At 42.5% G+C, this 16,467-nt stretch overlaps 1 protein-coding gene across 1 annotated transcript in view; it reads right to left on the bottom strand.

The window, feature by feature from the left end:
* Positions 1-16,467, bottom strand: part of URB2 (URB2 ribosome biogenesis homolog) — a 17,011-nt gene continuing 544 nt past the window's right edge. The window contains exons 2-9 of the mRNA XM_066178756.1: positions 15,249-15,425; positions 10,672-14,035; positions 9,216-9,376; positions 7,899-8,009; positions 6,739-6,981; positions 6,265-6,355; positions 4,539-4,678; positions 1-812 (exon numbers count right to left, since the gene is read on the bottom strand). Of these exons, the coding sequence (XP_066034853.1) occupies positions 615-812; positions 4,539-4,678; positions 6,265-6,355; positions 6,739-6,981; positions 7,899-8,009; positions 9,216-9,376; positions 10,672-14,035; positions 15,249-15,425 (4,485 nt within the window). The 3' untranslated portion in view covers positions 1-614. The remainder of the gene's footprint in view (positions 813-4,538; positions 4,679-6,264; positions 6,356-6,738; positions 6,982-7,898; positions 8,010-9,215; positions 9,377-10,671; positions 14,036-15,248; positions 15,426-16,467) is intronic.

Genomic DNA, 16,467 nt, shown 5'->3' on the forward strand with positions numbered 1-16,467 from the left:
TCAATAGGTCAGACCAGGTTGCCCAGGGCTGGACTAGACAGCAAAACCAATCAAGCAAAGAGATACAATATTTCAAATTTTTTACTGTTACTTCTGCAGGTTTCCACAGTAACCTACTATATGGCAGTGTAACATTGACAAATTTCTTCCGTTAAAAAATGTAAAATAACAGAGTACAAAAACAAGCACTTTAACTGCTTTAATTCTGCTTACCATGTAAGCAAAAGCAGGGGTTTATATCCCTCACTGGCTTTCAGACCAGACTATTGCTTCCACAGGAAAGCACCATGATGTGCCAAAGCCTGAAGCCTGACATCTGCTGCCAAATTGCAGTGAGCCCCCCAAGGCTCCCAGAGAGTTCACCAGGGGTCAGCAGAGGCACAGCAGTTCTGCCATTTTTGGCACAATGCAGGACCAGAACCAACAGCACAGCACATCCTCCCTCCCCAGTTCCCTTTTTCCCCGTTATGAGGGTTGGGTGTACAGGGATAAATGCAATCCATGTTTAGGACCCTCCTCAGGTTCGATCTTATTCTTCATCCCAAACCAAACAGCAAACAAGCATCTTCTGAACACTGCAACATCAATTCATAACTGATCCCAGGCAGGATTCATCATGCAGTGTACTTTTCCTCCCCCTGCTTTTTTGCTTTGTGGTAGTGGTTGTAATCATTATACAGCTCCTTAAAGACCTCCCTCACGCCTGCTGGGAGCGATGCATTTAAGAACTTGATGTCCCGTTCAATGCAAAGGTCAAGGATGTGATATATTCCTTCTGTGAGATGTGTCTTCACAGCTGGGTGCAAAGTCACCTACAAGAAGAACAAAATTGCCTTAAACTTGAAGAGAGAAAGGCAAGAAAACACCATTTCCACAGTCGGTATACATTAAATGCTGACAACGTTATCCTTTGCATCGGACCATCTGGAACAACCCATTAGATAAAATCCAAGATTTTGACTTGTGCAGTATTTTCCTGAATTTTGCAAACATGTTTTGCAAAACAAGCACAGCCCTTGCAGTAAAATTCTCAGGAGTATTATACACATTGCTGTGGTGGCAAAGACACTAATCATCCTGGAATCACATGGACACTCCTCAGCACAACAACTCTAATTAAAAAAAAACCCTAAAATACTTGCATTGGATTACACATTTCAGTAGATTCTGTATGTCTCCAATAGGCTGTATGCTATTAAGTCAGTTTCAAATGAGCACTTCCTTTAGGCTGCTCTCTCATTTACATTAGGTAGTCAAACAATTTTAACTTATCACTTCACAATTTCATATTTATCTAACGATTTTTTTCTGAGTACTTCAATGTGCAAGTCTTAATAAAAGACGCCTTCGAAAATCCCAGGAGATGTGTATTTCTTTAATCTGTTTTAACACCAGGAATCGGTTACCCTGCCTGAAGTCACGCAGAAAGTTGGAGGAATATAAGAAAGGACTCAGGACTCAGCACTCTGCTCATTACCTCTGCTCAACCCCACAACCAGCCACTAACAACCAGGAACATCAGTGCTGACTCTGGAGTCCTCTGCTGCTCTAGGCCAATTGGAATTTGTCCGGTGCTCACAAATCACTTGCTAAATACTTCACTGCCCAAGACAGTGCTGGCCTCTGGCATCACCATGTTACTTTTGCTGCAGAACCACGTCTTATCTTTGCTGAATCCCAAAATTAGCTTTATGCCTCCAGATGTGAGCCTTTGCACTCCAGGCCTAATGAAAATTACATAAAAAGCTGTCATTAAAATTCAGGCTTCTTTCTTCCTTAGGCAACTAATAAACTTTCTGCTAATGAAGTGCACTCCTCATCACTGTGACAGGCTCTCGCTGTCTTTCTGCCCTAAATGTGGAACAGCTAATACGTTTTGTTAGATCCACTAACATAGCAGGGAAAAACATATAGCAGGAATTAAGGCACGTAAGACTTCCTTTAGATCTGTGACCCTGAACAGTTTGCATGTCCAGGAGGTTGTAATTTTTCCCTTCTCTGTCAGCTGATCAATTGGTTTGTTTACAACAGATGTTATTTCTCCCTACACTGTGCAATACAGTTGGAGAACAGCTGAGCATCACCAGTGAATTCACTGGGCTGGGCTCTCCCTTCCTAGGGCAGAGAAATGACTGCAGAGAACAAGGACAGGAAAACCCACAGCTATTGACAATATGGACCAGATGGCCCACTTGGAATAAGCAGCTATCTCAGAGCTGCAGTTAATGGAAATGCATCCCTCACATCACAAATTCCTCTGGATCCATGCCTTATTTGGGCCATTCTTGCTTTGCAGCTTCCTATAAACACCAATAACACCATGGGAAGCAGAACCAAAGATTTAAACAGCTGCCACTACTGGCTGGCAGTTAATTATACTTGTAAGTGGTTTATGGTCTATATAGTTAGCACAACCAATTTGTCAAGCATTATAGAACTCTTGATGTGAGACATTAAATGTGTGAAGAGGTATTTCACCATTGCTGAATTAAGCAACAGCACATAGGCAACAAGCAGAAAGCACTGTCAACAGTATGAAAGAGATGCCACCTACTCCAGTAAGGAATCTTTCTAGATTAATACAAAATAATTTGTGGTATAAAGAGAGGAAGCACTGAGGGAGCTGTTACACAACCACTTTAGGGGTAAGTGACTGCTTAGGCCAGTAGCTTTCATCAGTTCTAGTTCACAGACCCTTAAAAGGGCTCCAGTTAAGAGTGCAGATGCCTATGTAAAGACTTAAATCTACCAACATGTTTTTCTCAGTTATCTTTGATGAGTCCTCAGGGTCTTCATATCAGAGGAAGAAAGTCACTGATCCTGACTGGGAAGAGATGAATGGTTAAAAGAATTTTTCTCTCCCTCTGCAGTGCACCATGAAAGATGCGCACATGCCCCATTTAAGACAGGCATCTTAGGCCCCCCTTTCCTCTGATATCCATCAATTCTCAGCAGTCTAATGAGCAAATAAATCATCACCTACTTGTGATCTATCTGTTCTGTCAGACAGAAAACACTCCTTTGCCACAGTGTCTGGTGGCTCAATACACCAATTCCCCCTTCCACACCCAAAGGTTCCATGCATACATTACTGATCTGTGGTTTCAGGTATCATCCATCACTTTCCCTTTCCAAGTGAACATCTTGAACAAAACTTTCCTAGAAGTCTCATGAGACTGTCTACTCCTGCTAATACTGAGACAAGTGTCCTTTCAACTTAAAAAGGTCGTTTGATAACTCAAGACAGGCTTTCAGACTTACATTCAGTGATGACCAGATTACAGAATTTACAGGCGGTTAAAGGGAACAGAAGTCATCTTAACGGCAATTTTCCCTTTGCTAAACTACTACATTCACAATATAAACAATAACCAAATAATAATATGGCTAAAATCTGACATCTCCCATTGTTTTGCTCCCCCACGCCCCTTAAAAAGAAAAAAGACAGGTGACAGAGAAGGCAGCAAAGTTTAACCTCTATAATAACCTTCATGGTTAGTTACACCACAATCCTTCAGAAACATAGCACCAGTTAGGATTTTTTTTTTTTTTTTTTTTTTTTTGTAAGAGGGCCTAAAAACAAAGACTAAATTTCCTTTCTGTATTTCAATCCATGCCCAGGCCAGAACCACAAATTATCAGTTTGCAGGTACTTGCACCACAAGCAGCATTCAAACCCTGGTGAAATCTCAATCTATTGGGCTGAAAAAAATGACAAGCTGAAGTTACCTCTGGATGACAGAAAACACTGATCTGGCTCTGGCATCCATAAGAGCAGAAGCAGTTCCTTTCAGTAAGGATCAGAATGATATCTTTGGTACAAAAGGAAAATTACGGAAAAGCTAACAATTCTTGCCTTGATAACATTTTTTTCCATTCACTTACTCATTTAGACCATATTAAAAGATATTTTCAGGAGAATATTCCACCATTACTTTGCCAGAGGGGGCCTTAACTGCTGTCAGTCCTGGACAACTGAGACTATTTGGGAGATAAACTTTACTACCAGATGTATGAGGAAGACATTTTTAACAATGATGGTGGCAAAACTCTGGAACAGGTTGCCCAGAGACGTGGTGGATACCTCATTCCTGGAAACATTCAAGGCCAGCTTGGATGTGGCTGTGAGCAACCTGATCCATTTCAAGACGTCCTGGCTCATTGTAGAGGAGTTGGACTAGATGACTTTTAAAGGTTATCTTTCAACCTCTCAACCCAAACCATTCCATGATTCTAAGAAAAAAAGCAACAGCCAACATGGCACTAAAGCAAAGCAGCTTTGTACCTGGGCACGGCATTGTTTTACCTTAAAAGAAAAAACCCACAACTCTTTAGAAAATTTTCCAGAAGTTTGGTTAAGAAAGATTCTCAGGAACTCTTGCATAATATAACAGCCTGGATCAAACCTGCATCTCCATGAGGCATAACAACTTCTGTTAACTTCACAAATCTTACAAAATTTAACAGAGTTGCCTTTGGAACAGAAACTCCAAAGCTAGCACAATACTATGGCACTTTCAAGACAGATGATAACATACCTTCTGCAATTCAGTCACATACTGAGCCACAATGAAAGCAGAAAACACAGTGAAGTCCTCCAATTCTGCAGCAATATGAGTGTACATCCGTTCCACCAAGCGTGCACATTTCAGTATGATTTCAAACTCATCCGTGTTGCCTAAAACACAAAGCGAGATGCAGCCTGGGATTTGAGGCTTAAAAACATTAGGAAAAAACCCCCAAAGGATCACTCAGTCTTCCATGATCCTTGAACTACATGAGGCCAAGGACAGCTTGCCTATTTTATCATCTTTTCTTGTCAAGCCACAGCTACAGGCCCCTCATGACACACAAAATACATCTCTTAGAATGGCTATATTGGAAGAGCGTACTGATTCCAATTACACGTGCACTGCAAGACAAAAATTACTTGTTATAGATGTTGAAGTGCTCAAAATGGCAGTTATGGTCCCTTCCACAATTCAGTCCACAACTAGCACTGTGGAGGAGAGAACAAGGAGACAAGAAAATTGTATTCCCAACCTAGAGAAAATCAGAAGACATTTCTTAGAAACAGCATAGTAACAAAGCTTTCTGATGAGCTCTATTATGTGGAATATAGCAGCAAAAGCTACATCACTGGAGATATCTAAAGTGAGACTGCTGAGATCAGCTGAGAATTAACTCAGTAGGCAGAGAATGAAGAGGGATAGTACAAACAAGGGAGAAGGGAAATCCAGAAATTACTTTCATGTTATCTGTAACAAAACCAGAACAATCCTGCAAAGATAAACAGCAGCATTTTCAGCTTGAGGATGTCATGTACTTGTAAGCTTCCTGTGACGATTGCTTTATGTAAACAAATTGCAGAAGCAATTCTCCAAATCTGGCACCAGTTTAACACACCTCTTCCTCTATCACTGAGCTTCAGCTAATATATTCCTCTAAAATGAATACATAGACTTACATTTGCCCACAGCTGTGGGCAACATACCAGCTGAGATAAATCTGTACATGGCACAGGCTGTAGGACATCAGCAGAAAGCTGGGATACAAACAGTTTCAGGCCATGAAGTCAACTTGTCTCAAGACTCTCCACTATTTAGGACAGGCTACTTGTGTTCTGACCATCTTAACCATTGTGGACACCTCTGATTTGTCTACTTTGACTATGTAAATTCTTTAATAATTTCCAGTAAGAAGTCTGTTTTCTCCCCTTGCCCTTAGGATATTTAATTACACTTATTCAAAATCCTTGACCATACAGATATATCATCTAATCCCAACTGACGTGTCAGATACACAGAGTTCTTACACTTAGCATAGAATGGTGACAACATAGCTCTGTAGTGAACATAGTTCCAATCTCAAGAAATTCCATTTAGTGGCATCCATTTGGGATTATAACTCACACATAATTAGCATGAGTCACTGGAGCTCACAGCCACCATGTTTGCAGACACAGGGGTTGATAGGAAGAGCAGAAACTGGGCACAGCAAGCCTTACTGCTTCCTGTCTATTTGCCAGCCAGTCAGTGAAGAACAACTTACTCACTAAAAGCAATGCTGTCTGCATGCAGCTCCCCGGGAGCCCCAGCTGTCTTTCTAAGCCCACACCACCACGAACCTCACCCCAAATTTTTCATAAAGGACAGATAGGGCTGACAGTTTCAATGCCACAGCTAGGTTTTGAGGACTTTGTCCTGGTTGGCATCTCCTCTTCAAGAGTATATATGTAATGCAAAGATGGAAAAGATATGGTACCTCTGTCTCCTTTCTGACGTCCTTCATGCATGACAGAAACAACCAGACGATGGAAACTGCTCAGAAAAGATGGTGCTGCTTTCAACAGCACCTGAAAAAGACATGAAATGAAAACATCTGAGATTACATAGTAGAGGGAGTGGAGATGGTAGAAACTATCTTTTCATTCTGCATCCTGAGCCATTTGTGCTTCTAGAATCAATCACAGAAAAAAGAAACATTTTTTCCTAATCTAGCATCAGATGTTGATAAGCAATCCACTGCCTAAGAACAACAATGCAGGCAAAAGCAAAGCAGAAGAGCAACTGAAATTATGTGATTTGGAGATTCCCAGCCTTTTAAATGACAAGTAGTACAATGCACTTTCATACTATCAAGACAAAATATTTTAAAACCATATTAAAAAAAATTCTATCACTAATACGTTTGCTCTTTCTAACTTTTTCCCCTTCTCCCACCCCCTCAAAGATATACCTTTGGATGACACTGCACAATAGAAAAGAGCACTTCATGGACCCCCATGAAGACACCATGATAGTCTTCTGTCTTCAGATGATCCAGAGGGACTGTTAGAAGAATGCTGAATGCCAGTGAAACGTGATGTGGATTCATGAGAACCCTTTCTCCCTGCCTTAGCAGAGCTGCTACAGTCTCTAGAATAGGTATGACTATGATGGAAATCAGTGACTGGTCCTGACAGGCCTCTTTGGTTTGCAGCTACAAGACAGGAAGCAGACAATGAGACATACATTAGCCACTTTTCATTAGTGTTAGAACACCAGAGGACCCTAATGCTCTGTCTGGAGTGACAACGGAACTAGACTTGTGCTAGCTGGACTGGCAGGGTGACTCTTGCACCTGAGCCACTTTCTTGCAACTGTGCCCTGTGTGAGGATGCATATGAGGCATTTCAAACAAATGCTGCTGTGAGCATACCTGGAATGGCAACTATTCCCAGGGCCCCTGAAAACCAGCACCTCTTCACATGAATCTAATGATGCAGTTCACTCCTTTGCATGCCTGCAGACCTATCAAAAAGGGCAGATACTGCAAGCTTATGATTCCCAGGCATTGCAGAACCAACCTCTGATAAATTCTTGCCTATAGATATCATCACAAGAGAAGAAAAACCTACATCACTAGGTTTATATGGTGTACAAAGGAAGGGCAGGAAACTTGGGTTTGATTAGTTTCAGTTAAGTTTCCCTTTCATAATTCAGTGAGTTTATATAATTACTTTTTTCTATAAGCACTTGTTTTGTTTTGCTGCTGTTGGCTTCTGCTGCAACGCATGGCTGACAGTTATCTTTTCCTTTGGACAGGAAGAAGGACAGGAGACAGACTCTCAATTCTGCAGTCTGACAAGTTTCTCCCAAGCTCTATATTACATGGTGTAGTTCCATAAAATTACCGTGTATTGGACGACCTGCACACTGCACTCACAGGAGATTTACTTGAGGAAGGAAGCGAAAAAGGGTCTAGACAAAAAGACAAAGATGAATCTAGCACGGATTTGTTTAGTTTTTGTTTAGTTTTAGTTTTGTGTGTGCCTCTGTGCATGTTAGATATAAGTGCTAGAGACTCTTAACAGATAGGAGGGGTAGGTAATGAAGTTACAATAAAGAGATACTTACAGCTAAAGCTGTGATTATCTGTGGGCTGGCAAACCAGAAAGCTTTCTCTTTGTCTCCACTTAATGGGCAGCTGAGCAATAATTTGGTTAGCGTAACAGCTGACAATACTTCCTGCAGAAAGCAGACAGATCATCAGTCAGGGGTACAAGACACACTGGCTCCTTTCAAGTACAGAAGAGCTCTTTCAAGGCCAGTGGCACTTTTGAGCATTACCAGAGCCTTGACACACGAAAGGTCTCCCACCAATACCTCTCTTTGGAAATTGTGAAGTAAGCAGCCGCTCAACAGAATCCAATGCACTGAGCGGCACTGACCCAAATGTCCTTTACGCCACATCTGCTTCACAATCAACTTACTGTGCAAAAAAGTTTACGTGACTTTTAAGAAAGGAAAGCTTTCTCATACTACCGCCACTAGATAACAGAGGGAGGCAGAGGCAATACAAGGATACCAGTACACGATAAATTAAGAATTCTGCTTTTGGCAGCACGTTTTTTTTTTACTTGCTAGTTGTTTATACAGACTGATATAAGAAGCATATTGCAAGTTACATTCAGGTGGCAGGAATTATCTGTGAAGTTCAGGAATTCCAGATCCACTTTCAAAAAGATGCATCAAGAATTGAAGCAGCACAGCCACGTCTCTTTCTGACAAATCAGACACGGCAGGATAACCCCCTGAGTTTAATCCAAGTGTCATTCTCAAGTCACTGGGCTTTCTATGGAGCATATAGCTTTTTTTGCCAAAAGTGTTCCATACATTACCACTGGGGCTTAAGGTGCTCTGAAGAAGGGCACAGAATTTAAAAAGATACTGAGTGCTATATGGTTATTGCTGAATAGTCTTTAGAGCAACAAGCACCAAAAGCACAGGTGCAGTTTTGGTTTTACTCAAAAACACCAGCACTTCTAAAAGTGCCTTTAACCTTGTAAAAAAGAGCTACAGGCAAACACTGACTGCTCGTATCTGCTGTACAAGAGCTCTGAGTAGAAAGTAGGAAAGAGCTTTCAGCATGGCCTGTAATACCACAGCTGTGTGACTTCTGTTGACAATACATGGAATCGAGACTGCCAAGTACTTAAGCTGGACAGAAAGTTTTTTGAGCAGGTTTCCATGATCTTTCCACCTCTCAATTTATATGCAGAACATAGCACAGTCACCAAGCCCTCATCCACGTAAATTAATTTCACCTGATCACTGAACATAAAGCAGGAAGAAGAAAAAAGTATTTAACAAATGTCATTCAGCCAACGACCTTTTTTCAACATACAGCAGACTGCAGAAGGAAGGTTACAACACATTAAGCTCATGGCTTACTTTAGCCTTCTGCTGCCAAACATTCCTCACTTCCAGTCCCTGCAGCACCAGCTTCATTATGGCATAAAACTCCTCAGCAGAGCACTTTCCCAGCACGTGGACAAGCACCTCTGTCAGCTCCATCTCCATACTTTGGATCACCTGTGTTGTAATTGCAGGACCTGTGTATTCAAGACACAAAAGCAATCAATTCCCAAGACAAGGACTTCCACAGGTAAGAATAGGGCAAACTGAAAATAAAACAGCTCTGGGGGTACCTTTTTAGCACTCAAATACATAGAGGGCTTGATACTTTCCCTTTACCTTTCTCCTCACTAGTGCAATGACTTGATGATCTCAAGTACATCCTACCTATCCTGCTCTGTGAACAGTCATCATACCAATAAAAAGTTTTCAATAATACAGAAAGACTACACCAAAGCAGCTACACAATCCAAGGGAGCAGGCTAAACAAGCCACAGGTCTTTTCTACAAATGGTGGCCAGAGATCCATCACAAAAGCAAAAAGCTTTATGATTACTTAATGGCAATACAAACACTGAGATCACAACTGTAGTTCACTTGAACAGTAGTCCCCAAAGCAGGGTGTGCATACCCCAGGGTGTGCACAAGACAATTCACTGGGGTCTGGGAATTATAAGTAAAATATCTTTAATAAATATAAAAAGATATTTTAAATAGTGTTCACTTCATCCGTATCTCATGCTTTTTAAACATTTTTTTCTGTATGTGTGCTTTGTAATGTACGTAGTGGAGTAGCACATGTATAATTTATAAGTAAACTCAGGCTGTGTGTTCAATTTCTCATTTTTTTAATTATAGGTGTGTGCAATCAAAAATGTTTGGAGATCACTGCACCAGAGCATGCCAGTAATAAGTTTGACAAATTCCAACAGTTTGAAGAAGTCAAAGAGAACAGTTATGCCTGCTCTGTGTTTGTCTCTCTTTCTGAATGAGACAATAAAAAGGAGCCATTAGGTCCCACAGCTGGCAGCAGAGGTTTTTCATGTAATCTCCAGCCTGGCTCTTTATTTGATGAGGATAAAGGAACCAACCAAAAGCAGATGAGTATTTTACGGTAAGATTTGACCTGGTGCAGATCAGCTGCTTCAGTGGTGCCTACTATATCAATTACATGAGCAGCCCTACCTCCAGAAGTATTACCATGTTCCAGTCATTTTCAAAATGTTCTACCAGAGATGAGTAACACAGGACTCCAAGTTTATTAAGATGTTAACATCCGTCAGAAGATCACCACCAAATTAGATGGTGGCTGTGGTCCAGGTACCACAACATTGCCTCCTCGAAAATTTTCCTGTTATGCATTTTAAAAAGGATCACCTGCTGTTTTAACACAAGTAAAGAGATACAGACTTTTAAAGAAGCTGCATGCTTTAATAAATGGCTTTTAACTCATAAAATCAGCAAAGGAGGTGGAGAAAGAGAGTTTTCATACCAGAGAGAAGCTTTTTTATAGCAAAAACAACCATGACTGCAGCTTCTTTTCCAGGATACAGCTCTGGCACGGAGCAGAAGACGGTCAGGAACTGCAAGGCAGGCTGAAGGAACTGCAGATTACTCCCTGCACAGGGCAGCTCTTTCAGTATCTGGGAGTAAAACTCTTTGTACAATTTAATACGGGGCTGCTCCAAAAACCCACTGGGCTCCTTCTGCCAGTCCTTCTTGACAGGATGGCTCAGATCTGCTTTGAGGAGAGTAGTGACAGATGGTATGAATGCTACAGGCAAAAGCTGGTTTGGGGTGTTACTCTGAAGACCATGTTCAACAGTTCTGACCATCTGCAGAATTACTGGTTCCAACAGAGCAGACAGCACATCCGCAGAATGCAGCTTCTTTTCTGGCAGCTGCTGGAGGTGCAGTGTGACGACATGACAGAGTGTGGTGAATGCTGTGAGCAGTAACTGCTCAGATGCAGGATTCCAGTTTTTCCAGTCTTTGCTTTTGGCTGCACCCGTGTCTGGCTTGCAGCTCACCAGGAAAGACATGAACTTTTCCAAGTTGAGCTTCACACTTTGTCTTCTTTCAATAACCATCTGAAGAAAGTTTTCCAAAAACCCTTGGACTTCCTGGACATACTCTGTCCAAACAGGAACAGTCAAGACATCAGTGAAGAATTTGCTAGCTGTAAACTGGGAGGTCATGACAGCCTCAAGAACATCACTGGCATGTAACACCTTAAAAACAGAGTTGGCATTCCTGCCAGCTTGCAGGCACCTCAGGAGGTGGAGGCAAGTACTTAAAACCTTCAGCAATAACAACTTGCTGCAAGAGACACTAGCCCTGGTATTAACTAGCAGAGACAGCAGCACCAGAAAACACCGAGTACAGTCAGAGGGAAGAAAACTGTCTAATTTGAGGAGAGAAACGATTTCTAGCAAATCCAGGCATTTTTGTAGCTGACGTTCTTTCAGGATGACAGGGCAGCCATTTTTTGCTAACAATACTATACAATGGGCAACTTTCTCCAGGGTTTTCCAAGACAAGCTCAGCTCATTCTTCAGCAGTTTGTTTTCTGATGGTACTTCCAACGGGTCAGCAGTTTTGCAAGGAGCCAGAATTTCCTCATGCCAAGGAATATTAGTCACAGACAGCTGCTGAAGTGGCAGATCTACTGAATCCCTGGTAGCAGTGGGCAGCACCATAGCAAACTGGTGAATAAGATGGGTCAGAAAAGCACAGTGCAGGACCTTCATTTCTGGTAGAAGAGAGCTGTGGATCAAACCAAGGGATATCTTTCTAATGCTGATGGAAGGCTCCTGGTCCGTGGCAGCTTCCTGAACTTTGGCCAACATCAATGCCTCTAGAAGCACATTTGCAATGTACTCTACATCTTTTAAGGACATATATGGCAACAGGATGGTCAGGTTGGACATGACAAGGTGCCAGTGTGCAGTGGGGTAGCTAAGTTCAGTTATCGCACTGATATCTCCATCCCACGGCTCAGATTCTCCTCTGCTCACAGTGGATCTTCCAGACTCCAGGATGAAAGCTGCAGCATGTTGCAAGGCTTGCAGGTCAGCTTCGGTCTGCATTAACATCACCTTCATTTTCTGAAGTGCGAGCAGCTCTAAGCAGTATTTACTAGTGGAGGCAAAACCACTTGCAAGTTCCATAATTGTCCTCCAGCACTGCTCCTTCACACCAGGCAGAAAAGCTGAAATGCCCCAGTGCCTCGCAGCAGGTTCAGTAACAGCAAATTCAGTTGTTGGAGACACATATTTACTGCAGCTAAAACCAAACAGAGTGTCCACCTCAACCCAAGTGTAAACAAGGAGGAGAGCAGCATCACTGGTCTTTCTTAGCCAAAGCTCTGACCTTCCTTCCTCTCTCCTAGGAGCCTGCAGCAGCTCCATCAGTGGCTGAGTTATCCCCTTCTGTATGTCTGCCATCAAACGCTGAGTGCGAAGCACCACAGGGGAAGGAGTGACATCATCTAGGCTCCTCATGTTGAACAGAAAAGCATGCAGCACCGAGCACACTGACATCAGCTTCAAGGCCATGTCAATTGACCCATCAACAGCTGGAATGATAAGGACCTGGCATTTCTCCACAAAGAGACACAGAATGTCCAGAATCTGGTTGGGTGGCAGCTCAAGAAGGCACTCACGAAGCTTCACTGTCAGGCCAGCAGAGAAGACAGGCAGCCTCAGTTCATCAACAGCTGGCCGGCAAATGACTGTCAGCACCACTTCAAAGAGCCGTGGGAACTGCCTCAGCTTGGAGTAAGTCTGGAATATGGTGTTGATCAGAGTCTCCTGCGGCTTCTTTGTCTGTGGGTCAGAGGCCTCAGCATCAATCCATGCTGATGACACCAAGTCATCCAGGTCTGGCTCTACTATAAGGTGGTTTAATGACATCAAGAGTTTGAGACACCTGAACCAAGCAGGGATGGAAGCTTGGGAGTGTGTCAGCAGCATCTGTGCTAGCTTCCGGTAAAACCCAAACTGCACCTCCTTGTGCCGGATACGGTCGCTGGCAACATTATAGATATCATTGCTGAGCACCAAGCTCAGAAGCTGTTCCAAAGCAAGCAGCTCTGTGATCCAGTCCACAGGGGAGCACGTATCGCTCCTCCCCTCCTCTTGCAGGTCAGAGAGCCTGAGACAGCCAAAAAGCTTGCTGAGCATGTGGAAACACACAAGGTGGTTTTCTGCCTTACAGAACGAGTCCAGAAAGAGCTTATACAGCAGGGACGCTGAACTGGCCACAACCGCTGCATGGAGGGCAGGTTCACACAAGTCACTGCCCAGCTTGGTCTGCACTGTGTTGACTGGCAGCAGAAGAGTTTTGAAAGCTCCTTTCTTCTTTTGTTGTTCTGGCAGCAGCTCTTCTTTGTAGGATGAGAAAAGCTCAGGCTGAAATAACCCAGCCTGCAGCAAAGTTTCTATTTGGCTTCGTATCTCTCTGCTCAGGTGCTGACGCACGTGGTTATCGTCCGCTTGTGTCCAGCTCCTCACAGACAGCAAGTGCCTCAGGAGCAAACATGGCTGCAATAAGTGACTTGTCACTTGCCCAAACACACGTGTTGGGTTGGTTTGCTGCCTCTGGAACAGGAGGTACTGAGCAAAGGTAAGCTGAAGGACACTGAACAACTGTGAGCCCACAGCATCGTCAGAAGCCAGCTGCTGACATGCCAGCTTGGACAGCTTGCTGAGGAGATCAATCAAAAGATCACACTTTGTTGTGTAGACGATGGACAGTGAAGGAGTAGAAAGGATGCCACTGGAGCAGCTCAGTACGGTGCCAATGTTCTGCTGTGTTTTTTCAGAATAGGCCTCTGATAACCTTTTGTTTATGACCTGAAAAAAGAAACAAAAACAAATCCCCAAAACCAGTCAATTTAGCATACAAAGATAAAGCCCATCATAATGAACCAGCAACACCTTCTGTGAGCTGCAAGTTGCAAGCTTGGGGGACATGCCAACAGCTGCTGCTGGGCCTCTCATATCATAGGTTTCAAACTAGACACTCCACTGTCCTTACATTTGTTTGCAGCACCAGATCAGTAAGGAAGCCCTCACTGGCAACAGCGTAAGACTATCCATACTTGATACTAACAGTTCATCCTGCAGAAATGGAGTAGGGGTAAATTTCTTCCCTATTTGAATGGTCCCCAAAATCACACTCCCAACAACAACCCCCCCCCACACACACACAATACACATCCCTGCTCTGATACATGGAGCTTATTTAGTAAGAATGTCCATGACTAAATATCATCTTTATATTTGAAAAGGAGACAGTTTCTGGTCCTGATATCTGGAATGTGAAGAACTACTCTCTTTTCTCTTTGAGGGATACACATTTGTAGAGAAAAAATGTAGTGCTCATCTTCCTTTTCTCAGACTTTATCTGTATTTCCCTGCTGTTTTCTCCTTCAATTCACTTTTCACACACTCCCTTTTCTCACCTTCAGATAATGCCTGCAAACAAATTCAGTAACAATTTACAAATCTGCCTCTGTTAAGTTAAAAACCTCTCCTTACACCTTATTGTGGATGGTTCATCTCCTCAGCTGGAACACTGGTGGACTAAAACAGACCCTCAAATTGTTCCCACTCAACCCTCTACCACCCTGTCCTGTACCTCTGACCTAATCTTTATCCAGACAGGTTTTCATACCCAGACCACGTTTAAATTTGGCACACTTTCTGTGTAACATCCCTGAAGCACAGATTTCATCCAATCAATTCTCCATCCTTCATAGTTCAATTTCTACATGTAAAGACAACATTTTCTTGCTTCCCTTAAATCTTATCAAAACCAAAAGGGTCATTTTCCCAGTCATTTTCACTGCCTTTGCAGCCACTCACTAATTCTGCCATTTTTAACCTTAGTGCTGCACAAATTCAAACTGTATTGCAGGACAGAAAAAGAAAAACTTTCAGTATAGGTCCTGCAAATGATCAGATTAATACATATTTCATGCAACATCTGACACTGTGAGGAAGCGTCAAGTATTGTAACAAATTGCTATCCAGAATTTTACCAGCTATCCACAGTTATAGTTACCTGTGCAACTGCAAAATTGAGACCAACTGTCTTCCCACTCTTTATGAGATCCTGTAGTCTTTTGCTATGGATAATATTGTCAAGATATGCCCAGAGTTTTTCAACAAATTCATTCTCCAGTTTAAGTTTCTTGTTGTAGCTGGAAACCAATGTATGGCTCACCCAATCAAGTAAAACCTGTTAACAGAAGAGAAAACAAGAAATCTTTAACAACCCCCAAGCAAAAACAAGACAAAAGCAGTACCTTTTCACAGTTACGACATTTGTGCCTTGAGAACTGTGCTACATCCAAGCAGAATAGCCTCTGAGTGTGCAGAGAAGTCTGCTCCCAAAGGTTTCAATTCCTAAGACTTTACACTCTATACCTAATGTTGGACCTGTGCTCGCATGTACCTTCCCAAAACAGCTTTCAAGTGTGAACATTTTTAATCTGACAACATTCTGACAGTTGATACTCATTAGCACATGCAGTCTTTTAAATCAGTGCTCAGAGAATCAGCTGGTTTTCACTTTCTGACAGTTGCTATTCCACTCACATCCTTCTCTTCATATGTTTAAACTCACTACCTAGAAATTCAGGCCTAGGAATTTAGATGGGTGCAAACTGGAAAAGGTTGAAATCTACTAATTACTGTTTTAAAACTGAAGTTGTGGTGTATGGCTAAGTTTAATATTCTAAATAACTGAAATAACAAGAACCCAAAACATAGATCTCAGTCAGATGTGCAAACTCTAGACTCCAAAATACTGCCAGGGCTGGAGGAATAGGACAAGACACCCCTAACCCAGGGAAACACTGCACAGATCTTCAGGAAACGGGGTGAAAACAAACGACTTAGGAGACAGACTAGGTTCCATGAAGAGAAAACCAAATCACCTTCCAAGCAGCAGTCCATGAATCCACTGTGTGCTCTTTACTCATGCACAACAAGTTCTGAGCACCAGAGAAAACCCACATAGCTACAGTCAGTCCTCCCATCCTGAAGTTCTTGTTTTTAACTGTGACCAAAGGCATCTGATTTCAGAGCATCCTGTACTGGACATAATACCAATGGCAATGACAATGATTTCTCGTGTCTCTGAGAGACAGAACACAGGCACCACCTTCTCTACAAGAAAGCTTCTTCCATCCTGCACGAATGCAGGTCTTTGTGCCGAAGCTACCTGCAATATGCTGTTATAAAAACATTTCATGTAACGACAGAGAAATCAAGAGCTG

This window comes from Chamaea fasciata, unplaced genomic scaffold, assembly GCF_029207755.1.
Source record: "Chamaea fasciata isolate MVZ Bird 193981 ecotype frontalis unplaced genomic scaffold, bChaFas1.0.hap1 SCAF_3, whole genome shotgun sequence".
NCBI classification, from domain to species: domain Eukaryota; kingdom Metazoa; phylum Chordata; class Aves; order Passeriformes; family Sylviidae; genus Chamaea; species Chamaea fasciata.